The sequence below is a fragment of the Xyrauchen texanus genome, chromosome 19 (genome assembly GCF_025860055.1).
Source record: "Xyrauchen texanus isolate HMW12.3.18 chromosome 19, RBS_HiC_50CHRs, whole genome shotgun sequence".
Taxonomy (NCBI): domain Eukaryota; kingdom Metazoa; phylum Chordata; class Actinopteri; order Cypriniformes; family Catostomidae; genus Xyrauchen; species Xyrauchen texanus.
The window spans coordinates 31,900,035-31,918,208 of NC_068294.1; the positions used below are offsets into that span (position 1 = coordinate 31,900,035).

General features: G+C 36.6%; 1 protein-coding gene across 1 annotated transcript in view; it reads left to right on the top strand.

Annotated features, from left to right (window-relative positions):
* The window catches only part of LOC127659674 (protocadherin-11 X-linked-like), a 233,583-nt gene extending 226,089 nt beyond the window's left edge, over positions 1-7,494 (top strand). The window contains exon 6 of the mRNA XM_052149596.1: positions 7,100-7,494. Coding sequence (XP_052005556.1) covers positions 7,100-7,494 — 395 coding nt within the window. The remainder of the gene's footprint in view (positions 1-7,099) is intronic.
* The last annotated feature ends 10,680 nt before the right edge of the window (positions 7,495-18,174 follow it).

Here is an 18,174-nt window from a genome sequence, read left to right on the forward strand (position 1 = left end):
TGGCTGACCCTGCACTCTGACCCCAGCTTAGCTGGGATATGTGAAAAATAAATAATTTCACCATGTATATGCAGAAATGTATGTATAATGTGTGACAATTGGTCAAATTAAATTAAATTAAATTAAAGCTATGCAGCAACATTTATTAATAAGTCATTAACAAACATTACTACTAAAACAGTTAGTTCCCATTCACTAATTTGCAGAGTGCTGATATTTCGTATAACAGCATTGGATAGTTTGGTACACTTTACTACAACGTTCCATTCTTTAACATTAGATAATGCATGCGATATCATGATAATGATAATTCACATATGTTTTACAACATTTATTTTTCTTTGTTAATGTTAGTTAATCAAAATACAATAAAAAATGCAGTTAATTGTTAGTTCATAGTGCTGTTAACATATACAATATTTGATTTAAAAAATGTATTAGTGTATGATGGAATTAGCATTAACTAAGATTAATAAATGCTGGAAAAGTATTGTTTATTGTTAGTTCATGTTAACTAATTGTTGTTTTATAACTACACTTATGTTAGTACAAAAAAAAAAATCTATGGTTTACATCATTGTTACTCATTATTAACATCTTAAGACATGATTACATCTTGTCATAAAAAACAATATTACACTCGCAGTTTTGCTGTGATTACATGCAGCCCTGTCCTTCTAGCTAAATCACAGCCCTGCTTATATTCAGTAGTAATATAATGCAATAAAAATAATATATTAACAAATTTTAGTTAAGTTACATTCAAATAATTAGAAGTGCCAAACATTGAGTCACAATATTTTAATATTTGACTGAAATGTTATCAGATGTTACCAAGTTATCATACAGCAAACTTTAGCACATGAAATCTTTATTTGCTCAAATGCACAAAGTAGCACTAAGAGCTACAAAAGACGCTGCAACTCTCCCATAAGTGCATAAAATGTGTTGTATGGCTGCATGGGTCCAGGGATTTCTTTAACATATTGCAGTTGCTGGAGTGTTGCATGCCCCTGGCCTCCAGTTGTAATTTATTTTTGCAATGCATGTCACAGTTTACATCCCACTGTACATTTGTACATTTGGGACTTCATGAATATATAATAGCGAAAGAGCAGCATGAAATCATACGGATCTCCTCTGCAAAAGTAAAAGTGTAAATCACTCATAAGCAGCAATGAAAAATGAGAGTGGTGCTGGAGTGGAGCTGGTGATGAAATGCATCTAGCCTGCAGTAAGTGGCCTTTCCCTGATTCATGAGAATGAAAAGTGGGTTCTTATTTCGCCTGATGGTTGTGTCCAACCCTTCAGTGAAAAATGGCATTTTTCCCCTTGTAAAACACCCATGGGGTTAAATAGCTCCATTATTATTAATGACCATCCATTTGCCAATCTATGTAAAGTCGGAGTAGGTGTGTGATGAAATGATAAAGTCTGTGTAATTACAAACTCAATTATTATCTTTCAATTTTCATTTAATTTGACATAATCGGATTGGTTTTGTGCACATGCCCTTTGTTTTACATGGATTCTTTTTTTTTATTATTACTATGGTATTCTGAGAAAGTTTTGCACTTTGACTCAACTCAACCCCCTATACCAACAAATGAGACATGATCATAACCCAGCTAGGATATGGTAATATTAGCATAGGCTTGGCTATGAGGTAGCAAGAAATGTACACATTAGAGTTTAGGTGTTACAAATTACATAATGTCTCAAAGTACCCTAATTTACCCTCCTTTCAATTTTACCTTCCATGACTCAAAAGTCATGTATATCAGAACACATTTTTTGTGGAGCAAGAAAGTACAGTACTGCTTGAAGTTGTCAAATGATAAAACTGTAATAATCTCTTCTCTTTTGTTTTGTTATTTTCCCATCCCCAAGGGTTCCAGCTGTACTGACATCAAGAGTACCAATTAAATACGTGTAAAATTTTCATACATGGTTGAAACGATTCTAAACTTTGATCAATTATGCCACAATGTACCCCTTCCGTGGCTATGTTTTGGCTCAATGAACTTTATGAAGACTCATTACTTGATCATTTGCATTTGGAAAAGCACAACCCTTAAACCAATGCCATGAATTCATGTGAAACTTTCATTTGTGCTCTTCAACAAAACACAGAGACACTTCTTTTTCTGCACCAAATGCAATAAGCTGCATCAAAACTTTTAATATACTTGGAAACAACACTACATATTGTTCATTAAAATTCAAGACATAATTCCCTCTTGTGACATAAAGCTTGATGCTTCATGCAGAAACGTGCTGTAGGTGGTACAGACCCTGATTTTTTAAGCTTTACAGTCAACTGGCTAATGTTTAGACAGGAGAGCGAGCGAGCGAGAGAAATGATGTTCTATATTTATGCAATTAGCCCTCTAATTGGTAGTAATGGGTTTGCACATGCTAACATAATGACTTGAGTTATCATCTCTCTGCCATCCTTGATGTAAATCTCATCAAGATATATTCAGGTCGTGCTGCTTTGCTTAACAGCCCCATCACAAACTGTCATTTGTGTTTATTGTCTGACTTCAGCCTGTCCTTGCATTGCAAGCACTGTTTCATTTTAAATTCCTGGCCAAAAGTATCCTGGGCCATATGGCCAAAAACCTCATTTTCAGTTCCTTTTACACAAATGCCACTATATTCAATCTACATCTTAAGCTGGTCTTTATTGTTTGTGTTAATTGTATGTTTTCCTGAACTCTTAGAGTTTTGATGTTGTTTTTTGTTCCCATACAGTATTCATTCTCACACAATCTAGTATCTCTTTGTATACTGTGAGATGTCACACTTAACAAACTCCACAATGCAGCTTTCAATTCTTACTCTCTTTTGTGTTATCTTAATGGGTTGAAAAAGATTGGCACTCTTTTCTTTTAGTTTAGTTTAAAATTGAATTGGGATCTGTGAACAAAAGACCTTTGCCGTGTGTCATATGGGACATAAGATTGCCAGCTTTTGGGCCAATTTCTGATGACAATGTTGAACAATGTTTGCAGGGGAAGATGGCAAATATCTTCAAGCATTCGTTTTGCTGTAATTACGAGTCTGAATCAGCCGATCCTCAATCAATAATCACTGGCCATTTTGCGAAATGTTTCAATCTAAAGACAATTTGCTTTAAATGCGATCTATTACTAAAACCCCCATTACTCTCAGAGTAGATAGGTTTGACATTTTAAGAGTAAATTGTGATCATGTAAATATAATTTACCCCACACAACATTCAGTTTTATAAAGCCATCTGCAGGAGGCCTTTGTATTGAAATACAAAATATTACACCCCCAAATGCTAGGTTTTCCAACACACATTTATGGATATGGGGACTGTAGCATATGGGGTCTGAGTCTTTTTTAAAAGCTCGGCGGGAGACTAGCAATTCCCCCTGAATAAAAAAGCACTTAAACAGCATCAGAGTGAGTCACTGCCATCGGCTGACGAAAGCATTCAGTGCTGTCACCCACATCAGTCAAGCAATACTAGTCCCTGTGGAGAAGAAACTGATATGGACTTCAGCTTTGTAGCTGTTTAATATGAAATATTGCATGCAAAAAATAGTAGCTCTCCTGGCTGTTGACATAGCGCCGCTGACAGCTCGTGCTGTGACTGCACACTGGAAAGCAGTGCGGCTCCAAAACACCTTTCACACATAACGTAATTACACACATACTCTCCACTGTTTGTGCTGATTACCCACCACACACACACACACACACACACACACACACACTCCTGCTGTGCAAATGCACTAGAGGTATCTACATGGTCCTGAGCGAATGTGTTAGCCAGGACTGCTACATGTGTTTGCCTCCGTGCATGAATCTATCCACTGTGGCGTGATGCGCTTGGTCCTCAAAAGAACAATGGTTTGGAAAGACACCTCCAATTTCCAAAGCAGCTCCGGGGTGATTTACAGCCAGCTTGGAGAACATCCTGGCCAATGCTCATTCTGCTTGCTCAGAGAGTGAGTGAGCAGCATCATTTTTCCTTAATGAAGTTAGTGACCCTCTGAAAGGTGACACGTTTACCACTTCACTGATTTATGCACTGATGCTCTGAGGCACACTGTAGCAGAGTATGACCAGAAGGATATGGCCACATCTCTTTCTTTATTTCTCTCTCTCTCCCTCATTCTCTTTTTCTTTTTCTCGCTGTCTGTCTCTAAGTTTCTATATTTGTAACTCTGAAAAGTCCTTTGATATTAAAACCAACTGACACACAAAATTCAAAGCATTCCATACCAAAAATGTAGTGTGACATTGAAGATATCAGATAATGTTATGTTGTGTTACGTTATGTTATGTATTTGAATGTATATGGGAAGTTTTTCACCACTTTTAATTGCCCTTTGCCTTCACTAGATCATTTTAAATGGTCCTTCAGAGTATTTTGAATCTTCAGTTAATGGGATAGTTCATCCAAAAATGAAAATTCAGTAATTTTTTACTCAGCCCTGTGTTGTTATAACCCTAAATGACATTTTTTTTTTTTTTTGCTCAACATAAAGAAAGAAATTGTGAAATAATTTTGTGTTCAGTGATGTCAAACAATGGCAGTTTATGATGACCACCATTTCATGCATCGCAAAAGTATAATTCAGAAGTCTAATAAATGAGAGTCATGGTTGTTATGAAGGCATACGGATAAGTTTTGGTGAGAAACAAACTGAAATCGAATGTATTATTTATTGAAAATGTTCACTGACTTTTGATCTCCTGTGCGTGTTCATGGTAGGGCAAGAGAGCAACTGTTTAAATAGCCCCCTCATTGGGACGTTCAAGTGAAAACTTGTTTGTTCATCTAAAAACAGGTCCTCCACAGCAATAGCGACAACAGAACACAACACAGCTGCACACAAAAGATCAGAACTTACTGAACATGCCTTGAAGAATTTATGCATTTAGTGTTTGGAAAATCAAACAGAATCATAGAGGAGGCTACAGTCAGCCACAGTCACACCATGTCCTAACCTGATGGCAAACAACATGCGTTAAAAGGTATCGTTTCTATGTTAATCAGAGTTTTTGTCCTAACCAGCAAATGAAGAAACATTCTATTGATTGCTTTTTTTTCTTCTCAGCATTGCGTGGGTAACTCTGTCCATGGTGAACTGGCACCAGTCCAATATTAAAGTTGTTTAAACAACTCAAGCTTTTAAACTACTTGATTTTGGACGAGAATGTTACACCTATACCGAATGTTTTTTGCAGAGGTCTCACTCTCTTCAGGTCTGTATCAAATTTGCCGGTTCAGAATGGAGAATAGTTGACAGACATTCCCGCCTACTCTCTAAATCTCACTGTTTGATTGATTCTAAGGCTGGGCATAGAAATACATCTATTCTTTGACTACAAACACTTCAGACATGTTTAGTAAGTCCTGTCCTCTGGTTTGTGTGCAGCTATGTTGTGCTTTCTGTTGTTAATTGCTGGTGGTCTTGTAGAAGCAAAACAAAACGAGTTTTCGCTTGAATGCCCTACCTTGTGAGCGGCAGCATACAGGAGCGCACAGGAGATCAACGATCAGTGGACATTTTCACAAAATAATACATTAAATTATGCTTTGTTTCTCTCCAAACCTTGGCATATGCTTTCATAATAATCATGAGTCTCATGGAATCATTTATTAGACTTCTGAATTAGAGGTGGTCACAATAAACTGACATTGTATGACATCACTGAGCATAACATCTCTTCACAATTTATCCCTTTTGTGTTCAGAAAAAGAAAGAAAGTCATATGGGTTATAACAACAAAGCTGTGAGTAAACAATTACTGAATTTTTGTTTTTGTGTGAACTTATCTTTTAAGTACAAATATTCAATTTAATCTCTCAATTGATATGAGGTCATAAATGCTGTATACTGTACATAATAATTCTAAAATAGTTATCTGTGAGTGCTGTTTCAAATAGTTGTAGATGAAGCATTGTCAAGTGTCCACAATACAGTATATTCCAAATACTCATATATTATATTTAAATAATGATATTCTTATACTGTACCAGGGTATTTGTATGTTACATCAAGGTACTTCAAAGAAATCCATGATTCTTTTTGGTCAGTAACATTGAGATGCTCACTATGCTTATTCTGTATTTCTGATATTCAATGTACTGTACTTCCTTCAGCATAACACAAAAATAATTAATCTACTGGCTCACGGTTATAAGAATAAAAATAACTCAATCATGCCAAACATGTAGTGCAGAAAACTCCGACCTTGTCCCTTTCAATTATTGCTAACATATTTAGTTATGCAAATATGCTAAATTATTTCTACATGACAGCTTGGAGTGGGGAGGACTAAAGTGATGTTCAGGCATGGCTTTCCTTTTCTTAGATATACATATAACACTGCAGGCCATACATTCTAATTATTGGAGTTGACAGGTTTTATGGCCGTGGCTCAATGGTGAGGCCATTTCCTTGGCACATCTCACATGTGATGTCAGAGTAAGTTTAATGAGATAAGAAACTTTGAAAACTGTAGTTTACTGTTTTCTTTCCTTCTTGGGAATCACATTCTGTTGCTCACAGCTATGTTCGTTATGCCTAATATGCATCAAATATGCTAACAAGTAGACAAATAAATGGATATCTGTGTTTCTGTTTGATTAATCTTAAATGACTAGATTTATGTGGGAGACATCCGTAGAAGAAAGGTGTGTCACAATGACAGTGATTAAAATAAACAAAGGTTTTTTGAGCTGTTCATTAATTCTTAATATGTAAAAAGCCAATCTTAGACACAAACAGCAGAGGCTTTTTTTGAGATTTAATTAAGCTACAGGGAATTCACTGCATATTGTAGGTAAACACTAAGGGCCGTGGGAATACATTTTATATTAAATTTAAATTAAAAGGACTGGTGTGATTTTTTTTATTATGAGATGAATTAAACATTTATCACCGCCTTTCATTTTTCTAAAAAGCTGATACTTACAGGTCACTTTTATATAACTGCAACTTTACTCTATGTACCTTTCATTCTAAGTGCAGGATTTAGTTGGTTTTTTTGTGTGATTTTTTTTATCAAGCTGTTGACTGAGCCTCTGTATTTGTCATTTCATCATCCACAGCTATTGAAGTTAACCTGCAGAAGGCGCTCGCCGAAGCCTCTGAGACCTGTACCCAGGAATGTCTGATCCTGGGTCATTCTGACAGCTGCTGGATGCCGCAAGCGCTGACCCAGTTCCAGACGTCCGGTGCCACCACTCTGCCATCCTTTGGTTTTCAACAAAGCTGGGTGCGGGGGACCAAACCTGATGGGCGTCACACCCTTGGCAGGTTAGTGCCCAAAGATGATCTGGACAAAGGGAGCAACCGGCCCCAATTCTACAACACACTTGACAGACACTGCAAGAAAGAGGATCCCATCAAGGTCATTCCTCTGGTCAGCTTTTCAGCCACATCCAGCCCGCAGACGTCTGCAAGCGGAGCCCCCTCCGCCTTATTGCATGAGCATCAACTGTAAAAGCACCACATCACCCAGATATGAGCACCAGGCAAGGCTAGGCCTCAGAGCATGGCATAATGAGAGTGATTGCAAAAGAAAAACTGATGGATTTGGATGATTATTAGCATCTGTCATACCTTTCATGACAGCAAGACATGAGATGTTTTTAAATATGGAAGAAGGCTTTTGGCAGTTTAAAGCAAAGGACAGAAGCTTTCAGTATCCACTATGAAACCAAGTACAAGTAGACTAATGGTAGATATAGACCAAAGTAGCTCCTCAAGTGAAAAAAACAAATGAAAGTAAAAAAAAAATGTGGATGTGTCTGTTTGTTAGTGACAGATTAGTGGCAAATGAATTAAGCTTTATTATTAATCAAAAGGGATGATTTTATTTGTAATCTTTTTTAACCACTTTAAAGAGATAGTTCACCCCAAAATTTTAATTCTCTCATCTTTTACTTTTACATTCATGCCATCCCGGATGTGTTTGACTTTCTTTCTTCTGCTGAACACAAACAAAGGTTTTTAATGGAATATTTCAGCTCAGTGGGTCCATACAATGCAAGTGAATAGTGACCAGACCTATGATGCACCAAATATTACATAAAGGCCACATAACAATAATCCATACTCCATCTCTATTGGTTAAATCCATATCATTCAGAAGCAATATGATTGGTGTGGGTAAGATAAACATCAATATTTATATTATTTTTTCCAATAAATCGGCACATTCAATTTCAAAATGTGAAATAAAGTGAAAGTTGAAATTTATAGTAAAAAAGGACATCTGTTTCTCACCCAACCTATAGTACAGGTTTTTCTGTTGAAGCATCATTTTGTAAAGCTGCTTTGAAATTATGTGTGTTGTGAAAAGCGCTATACAAATAAAAATGACTTGACTTGACCCTCAGCTATAATCTGAAGACATGGATTTAACCACTAGCGTCATATGGATTACTTGTATGTTTCCTTTATGTGATTTTTGGAGCCTGAAATGTCTGGTCACCATTCAGTTGCATTAAAAAAGGACCTACTGAGCTGATATGTTCTTCTAAAAACCTTTGTTTGAGCTCAGCAAACAAAGAAAGTCATACAAATCTGGGATGGCATGAGGGTGAGTAAATGCCGAGAGAATTTTTGGGTGAACTGTCACTTTAAGCAAAATACTTTTAAGTGAATGGTATTGGAAGAAATCATTGTATAAGTTTACATGCGCACTAGCATTCCATTCTAATTATACATTTGCTACTTAAAAAAAGAACTTATGTAAGCATCACGTTTAATATTGAGCAAGAGACAAAAAGAAGAAAACTACTGTAAATGTGCATATTCCAGACATTATCTGGTGTAATTTTGAAAATGTATGCATAATCCTTTGAATTCAAGTACTTGTGGTGTTTAATTGGTGCCTACTAACAGCAGTAGTCGTTTTCTACGTGCTTTGCACTCTAATTCTCTCGTAAACAGAACAATAAAAGTTAATTCTCAGTAAAACTTCGACTCTGGGTTACGAACCACATTCAGAATATTATGATGCATGTAAACATAGCCAATAAGGTTAAGTGTTGTGTGTGAGTGCTGGGTGACTGCAATATTTCTTTTGGCTTCAGTGAGGTGCATCATTTCCAGCTGAGTTTCCGCCTGACTCAGTTTTATTCTGGTGATTTTTAAGTGTTCCCAGTTCCCTGACTCTGAATGTGCTGCTTACACTCTGTCAAGACTACAGGCACAGCTAAGCCTCTCTGCAAAAATTAGTCTTGCTCGATGTTAACACGTGGAAACTTTTATATATTCGTTTTATTTTCTTCTTAAACTTTGACGTTAGCTCCTCTCTTCTTCATGAGCTTAGAGCCTTCCTCTGATGTTCAATGTATTGGTAGCTTACTTGCATCTTCCGACACCCTTTCTCTCTACCATTATAAGGATCCCACTTATTTTCAACATTATCTCATTAGCCAAGCCTGTGAAGGCGCAGACATGGCTAAAAAGACATCCTTTGTTTTTTTCTTTCTACTTCTATCAAGTTTTCCTCTTGATATATACAATTTATGCACCATAATAAGTGCTATGGAACCAATTATGAGAATCTCCCAATAGTATAATTACTTTGATCAGTAATCACCGTAACAGCTATAGAAGCAGGACCCTGCTATTTAATAGTATAATTGGCTACTTTTTGTGTGCATGTGTGCGTGCTCGTTACCTAAATGGTGCATACTTCTTTGTAAACTTTTTAAAAAGTATTAGAGTTCACAACATGTATGTATAATGATGTCAAAAAAAAAACAGCCTTAAGATTTAGATGTGTATTGTATGGATGTACTGTAATGATTGCTAAGTGAGGTAGAATGTGCTAATCACATTATACACGGCCATAATAAACCCTCTGTTATTGTAATTTTAATGACACAGATACTAATGCAAAGATAGGTGTATGAAAGGGTGCTAGACGGGTGTCAATGGGTAGAACACAGGCAAAAAAATATATATATATATGATTAGCGCCATATCCAACTTTTGGCAGATGTCCGAATTGTTTTCTGTTACAGACAGCACATGAATGTAGCAGCACACACCCCCATGACATGAACCAATGGCAGTATAAAGGTGTTTAGCAGCCGGAATTATGTTTTCCTTAAAGTTGGCAAGCTGTTTTGAAGCACATAAACTCCAAAAAATGTTGTTTGAAATTACGTCACCCCAGTTCATTCTACGGTTTGGCTAGACCTATAAGCACCTTTAGTATATACTGATGACACAGAAATACCTGGGTCAGTGATCCAAAAAATTTACATCATTATAAGATAGCGTATTTGCCAGTGAAAGGAACTGTGTGAGGTGAGAGGTCTCCGGTGTGTTGCTCTTTGATGCAAGAGAACTGACAATCATTCCAGCAGCTGTTCCCTCAACAAGAGTAAAAATGTTTTCGAACATTCTTGATTAAGAGGAATACTTGCAGTGTGGGACACTATCAAGGGAAGCAGGCCTGTGTCCTGGTCTTACACTGAAGCACTTGCATCTCTTTTATATGTGACAGTATCACTCGGACAGGAGTATTAAGTGACAATGATTGAACAGTGACTGAATTCTCACTCGCATAATCTATGTAATAGATCAGTACACCATGAAAGACAATACAACATTGGCCATAGTATCTGTATTGCATACCACAGCTTGAAAATCTCTGCTTCTGTTCATTAATCACATAAAAAAACACCCAGATACAAAGTTTTCAAAACAGATTTTGTATGTCTTGTTAGCTTTCAATAATTAGACACAAATAGGGAAATTTACTAATGAATTGTGCACTGATAACACTATTTATTTCCACATGCAAAATGCGTTGTTTTAGTATCCGATTCACTAAATGAATCATGCAAATGTAACAATGCCAACGTACTTACAAAATCTGTGCAATTTGCACTGTGCAATTCCCAATATTGTGGGTCAGTTCTGAGTGCTAAATTGTGGAAGATTTAAAGGAAAAGGTGCAGTTAATTTTTTTGTATGTATATTTTCTTTTATATATTTGGTAATAACTTGCTTTAAGGTGCGCATTTACTAAAATGTCTTTGTAAAGTTTGTTGAAGATTACCATGATCTGACATATTTACGTGAAAATTACGACTGTTTCTACATTTTTGCTAAATTATATTACATTGTTTCTTACATGTATCGGGGCAATTCAGAAGTGAAATGTCCACTGTGTGGCGCTAAAAGCGAGTTACACTTTACGGTTAATGTTCTGTCAAGTAATAAATGAACAAAATCTGCCTGTCTAGCCTAAATCTTAAAGCTAATTATAATCGATAGTGTCATAAAAAGCAAATGTGATTCGAAAAACTGTTGAGCTTTTGAAGGTTAATGACAAATCGAGTTTTGAATCAACAAAACACCTCCATACCCTAAACCTTAAACCTAACTGATAGTGTCATAAAAGAGGATTGTGTGACATTAAAAATGCAATCCATGAAGCATCCATGTCATTTTGTGGTGCTTCTATGGCACTTTTCGTCTCACACTCTTCGGTCCTTAGCATCGCAGGCACAATGCTCTTATCAGTTGAACTCCTGCTCAAAATTAGAACAAGCTTATAAATGTAGTTGTAATGTAATGCAAACATTCAAATGTATCTCCATATAAGTCATCCACTATATTAAAAATGGATAGGTGTCATTATATTGCATTGTGTAAGGAACAGGTTAAAAATAAAAATATTAGTGTTTATAAAGTGATAATCGACAGTTTTATTCGTGATTTGAGTAAAAGGGAATAAAAGTCGTTGTTGTAGCACCTCTAGTGTTCATTTCACCTGGAAAGTGGTGCGATACATACAAAGAGCCATATCAAAATTTAGGAATAGTACCTTGATTCGATGATACCATTTTGGGATTGCAGGTGGTTATTGAATAAGACATAGGTTTTAAATACTGCACGTAAATGTGGCACAATTCTTTAGTGAATTTACCCCAAACTTTCTTGAAGAAGAGATCAAATCTTATGATATATTTATGTATTCTTTTCAAACTGCATGGATTATGAGTTTTACATTCACAGATTGATGTATTGGTACTTGAAGACATGAAAACTTTTGAGTAGTGGAGCATTACATTGGTGCCAAAGGTTAACCAAGAAAAAAAAGGAGAGAAAAAAATTGTGTGCGAAAGATAAATAGAGAGTGAAAAAAAAAACATTGAGGATAAATAAATGCATAAAAGGTCTCCATATGCATGGTAATTCTGCCCATCTAGCACTTTTGTACTTTTCTAAAAGTTTGTTCCCCAATGTATAAAGTAAGCAACCTTGGTAATAAGGTGTTTATTTTGCTTTGATATTTATATGTACTGATTGTGTTCTGGAGCACTCAATCCTTGTTCTGACACTAATCAGTAGCTCTGTGCTGTCATACAGTATCCCTTAGGTTGTGTTATAGTTAGGACACTGCACTGACAGAAATGCATTGCAATGCCAACACGTCAATACACAAATCAAATCAATTCTCATCATTACCATAAAAAAGACTGAAAGAGCAAAGTGTACATAGATATACTTAGCAGTTACCCCAGGAAACAAATTTGAACATACTGTATATGTAAACAAAAGGAAATGTGATTTATCCTTACTAAAATTAGTTGAATTTATTGCTAAAAACAACAATGTTGAAATTTATGAAAAATGAGTGGACAATCTCTGTAATGTATTTAAAAAATATGCATACTGTATATTATTATATGTGTGTGCGTGTGTTTGTGAGTGTGCATGTATGTATAAAACTGGCACAAAACTGGCTAGATAATGTATGTACACACTATGTATCTTGTATAGAATATGAAAACATCTGATATATTAAATCTGCTTGTAATTTAAACATCGTTTGCTGTATTTCACACTTTCTTTCTTTCTTAATTTCTTTGAAGGTGAGCTTTTGTATGTCAGCAGCAATGAACACTGTTGAACAATTGAAGTGTTTCTTGGCATACCCCTGTAAAATACTCCTAGAATCTCAAAAAAGAAAAAAGAACGCAGTCATTTAAATTTGGTGTAATGGTTTTTCTTGTCTTGAATTCTTTCTTGAGTCATTAAATATCGTGTATCTTTAGACACTCTGTTGTGTGTCTTATCATTTGAAAACGCCTCTTTAATCCTATTTTTTCTTATGGACTGAAAAGCCTTTATGTAGAAAACAGGTGGTGGTGCAGAATACTAACAACAAAGAAGAAAGAAACACAGTAATGAACCTTCTAGACCAGCCTCCATTAGGGAAACCAAGCAACATGCATACAAAATACTGTGTATGTATTTGCAGGAAAAGGTGGAGGGAACTCATATTAAGTCTGTCTGCTCAGACAATAGCAGTAATACAGCTGTTAGAGGCATTGATTCAGTAGGAGGTGGAGTTCGGCAATGTACCTGAGAGATGTTAGGAGACAGAGAAGAGGCCACTTAGGTGACCTCAAGAATAATTGGAGAATATCTATAACCATCATTATGTGCTCTGCAAATGTGCCAGTACTGCAGCTTTGGACCGGAACCAAGACAGGTTTGGGAGCAAGAAGGGAGCCTTAAGAAGCAAATGAATAAAGATTATCCAAGCAAAAGGGTCTGTCTACTGTAAGTTTCCGAACAGTTGCTGAGCTGCCTAGTTATACTCTTTTTCTGCTGGCTTTACATTTTTGATGCTTGACGAGCACGTACAGTGTGTGTGTGTGTGTGTGTGTGTGTGTGTGTGTGTGTGTGTGTGTGTGTGTGTGTGTGTGTGTATGAGTGTGTGCTTTCATATAAGGGTAAGCTCAATTACCTTTCACGGGGGGGGGATCCTATTAAATTTATGGTTAATAAATAAATAAATTAAATAATACAGCTGTGGTTGCAAGACATGTAAAAAAAAAAAAATGACAATGTTTCAGGCATAACGGAATGGCATTTTGGTCCTGTATATTTCATTAAATAATAATGTTAATATACCAACATATTTCAGAATCAGAGATAAATTAATAAAATCTTTTGTACCTCAAATATACTGATGCCCACCATAATAAAATGTGTGGTAAAATAGAACACCACATGATACATTTAAAATCATAAAAAATAGCCCTTTCCATAAAAAATGGCTAATAAAGATTCACAGACAGACAATAACAGACCTTAAAATAACATTAAAAAACATGAAATGTAACAGTAAAAACTCTTGGTTGTTATGTTCATGGTCACCATTTTAGTATCATGTTTTTTAATTTGAAGTTCAGTTCCAAGTTCATATTATGTCTTTGTTCATTCTACCTCAATTTGTTTCTTCCCAGGTGTATCTTGTTAATTAGTCTAATTTACCCATTGATGCTGCCTTCATGTGCTATCGGAATTACCCTATGTCACTTTGTGTGTCACTTTCAAGTTCTTTGTTGTTGGAAAGAACAGGAAACATGGATGATGCCAGGTTTGTTCATGCATATTTCTTGAGGAACTTTTATTTTGATATGATGATACTTATTACTCAGCTTGCTGATGATAATTGTATTTTGGTCAAATACATGCTATTTTCTTGGTGTAAAAATGCACAATATGCATCAAATGGTTGCTGATATATGCAAATGTATATAATGTATGACTTGAGGGGTCGATCTTGTGCAACTTCAATATTTATGATAATTCCGAAAGTACGTGGAGGCCGCATTAATCTTTGTGTATTAAAGCACTACTTTTCACAGTTCTACAGTATGTTAAGTCTTGTCCTTTGATGGCTTGTAACATCAGTGAGTGTTCTTGTTCCTTGGTTTCTCTTGTTTATTGTCATCTTTATGAATTCTGGTGAAGTTTTCTTTATTGAATAAAAGCTGCATTTAGATCATTAATAATAGACAGGAATAGACAGTAAGCAGGAATAACGCATGCCCATAACACACCAAAGCTGCACCCAACTGTTTCACACAGGGACTTTTTTTGAAGATCCTTTTACAGTTTTTAATCATTAATTAGGAGGTAAATAATTGTTTAGAAAAAAAATATATATTTTATTATTTTATTGTAAAAGTGTATGCATTGACTGTCAGTTTAAACTTTAAGGTAATTCATATTTGTTTTACCTCAAATACAGTTTTAACAGTGTTTTGCTTAAGCAATAAAGCATGAGATGCTGTGCTATATTGTGAATATAGGCATGGCTGAAGGGTGCTGTTAGACATGACATGAAGCGGAGTATCTGCAACCCCTTCATCCGTGACTATATTAAAAGTTGGCACAGCCTCAAGTGCCTTATTGCTTTTATTAAATGGTAAAAACTTAATAAAAATATTAAGGACACAAATGTTAATTCAAATTGTATATTTTGTAAGTAAAATCAGTAAATGCCATCTTTCCGCCAGAAAATATAGTCCCGGAAAGTTAACAGTAAACAGAACATGGCAAAGCAACAAGAATAACTGTGTAGGATCTTATGGGCAGAAGAATTAACAATTGCTATGCTGAATTACTTGGATCCAGGTTGTAAACTGATATTTTCCATCCAAGTTATTAAAACTAAGACACAGAGGCCTGCAGTCACCGGAAATTCCTTAAAGCCATAATTGAGCTAAAACCCGCATCTGGCTAATGTTAACTGCCTTGAAAACAAAGGTAGAACTGTTGAAGCAACAGAAAACCCCACCAACAAAGTGATCATCACATGACTTAAAAGCCATCTTCTGAAGAAACCCCCATGGTTGCCATGGAAATCTAAGACACTCCTTTTGTCCTTCAATATAAACAATTTGCAACACTTAAATTAGACTAATAAGGGAGCATGAGACATTTCCTGTGGAATGCCTGATCATCCACGATCTCCAGAAATCCAAAAGAAGCTCCTTTGTTCAGTTCATTGAGTCAGAAAAACACGAACACTTAATTATATACTGAATGACTATCTCATTGTTCAAGACAGAGAAAGTGAACAGACATGCACTGGATCTGAACTGTTGAACTCTTTTTAGCAGGACACGAAACAAATGCTCTGCTCGTAACTTCAAATGTACAACTGTTTAAGTCTACAAACATATCAGAAATATCATCGGAATCCATGATCCAGTACACTGCTGATTTAACCCTCTAAAATCCACAGAATCTACCTTTTTGTACCAAAATGTGCACAATACCTAGCATTGCTAGATAATTCTGAAATTTATGTTGATATGACCTATAATCACTTTTCTAACTGACAAATTGATTATTACAATCTTTAATCTAGCCTTTTTCATGTCATATTACTAGAATGGTAACATTCATGATAAGCACATCATGTTTTCTATCGTTGAGATTCTTTCTGCATTTCATTAATGTTTATGGTAATTAAGTTTTGATATATTCAGTTGTATCCGAGATATAAAAGGTCATGATTAAAACATACTTTTTTGAGTGGCAATTTTAAGAGGCATTTACACAAAGGATCATTAATCACGTTCAGAAGGAGGGACAGAGAGATGATAACGTGGTATCTGAAAAGACACTTCTGACTGGATCAAGAAGCCTTTGGGGTGCAGCCAACCTCAACTCAAAAACCTCCCTGCTTAGGACGAACTCTCTCTTCTTCTTCTTCTTCTTCTTCTTGCTTGTTCTTTCTCTGCACTCTTGCCTCTTCCTCTTCGCTTCGGCACCCTTCTGCCTAGAGTTCAGGAAAACTCATAACGCAAAGTTAGGTCTGAGTGGATACAACAAGCCTGTTGTATTACATATTTAATGGTGGAGAATCTTATTCAGATTTCTAATCTAATCATTTGTCATTTATCCTTCTTATAAGGGTTGTCGAATGTGGCTAATTCCATTATATATTTTCCTACATATTAATGGTGGATAAATGCAGGTATATTTAAGTCTGCCCATTACATTTAGCATGCTATTATACAATTCTTACAACTGTCATCTATGAGTGCGGTGGAGTGATACAAATAGTCTGATAGTTCTGTGAAGAGGTCAGAGCTGTGCTTTATCTTTATCATCAATAAAGCATGGCTGTTGACCAATCAGCATCCAGGACCAGACCTATCTGTTCCCTTTACAAAAAGCTTCACTTTGATGCTGCGCTTTTGCTAAGCGCTACAGGGAACAATCTTGCATTGTGAACAGCTGTGAATTTGTGTGAAACACGTCAATGAACATTGACCTGAATTTATAGCCTCGGCTGGTGAAGATCATTAGATGCACCTGTGGCCAGGCTATAAAATAGAGGCGTCACCAGCGTGCCGACAGATATTTTTCATTCAGAGCATACTGTGCTGTGTGTCTCACAACCTGCTAAGAAAAATTTCTTCCCTCTATGTTAGGAGATAGAAATTGTAAGGCAGTGCGCAGAACTTTCTTTCCTTTCTCTCTCTGCTCTGAAAGAGATTATATATATATATATATATATATATATATATATATATATATATAAGAGAATGGCGGAGAAACAGAGCAAACGATGCATGTTTCCTTGTCAACGTTTCATGACGAACAAGGACACGCATGAGTTTTGCTTTGTTTGTTTGGGGAAGAGCACGCTGCTCGCGTTGAGGCGGGCGGTGCGCGCATTGTGACCTTCTTTCGGTCGGGATGCTTCAGCTCGCCTCGCTTACTTCCGAGAGCCAGCACCCGCACTTCATTCGTGGGGCTCTTGTATGGATCTGGCTGAGGAGCGAGAGACGGGTCCGTTCCTTTCGCTCGCTCTCTCCCCAGATCCGGCTGGTCCTTCTCGTGATCTTGAAGCGTGCTCCGGCACCTCTTCAGTTCAGGAGGGGGACCTCGATACTCTTGGATCTATAGATTTCGAGTTACCCACATCCGAGCACTCCAAGCATGACGCAAAATCCTCTGAGGAGTTACTCGATGTGGTTACTCGTGCTGTGGCCAGACTTCAATTAGACTGGCCACATGACCAAGAAACCACCAAACACTCCAAGTTAGAGGATAGATTTCTGATGGCCAAGGGAAGGGAACACCTCATCAGTCCCTTCCCTTCTTTAATGACCTCCATGATGAGCTTGCTCGTTCGTGGAGGAAATCTTATACCTCGCGCGTTCACGTGCCCTCAACGTCATTATATTGGACTATCATGGGTGCTGAGGCTCGAGGGTATTCAAGGATGCCGCCGGTCGAAGAGACACTTGCGGGTTATCTCTCGCCGGGTTCGACATCGTCTTTGAAAAAACCTGCTCTCCCCTCTAAGCCCTGCAGAACTACCTCCATGCTA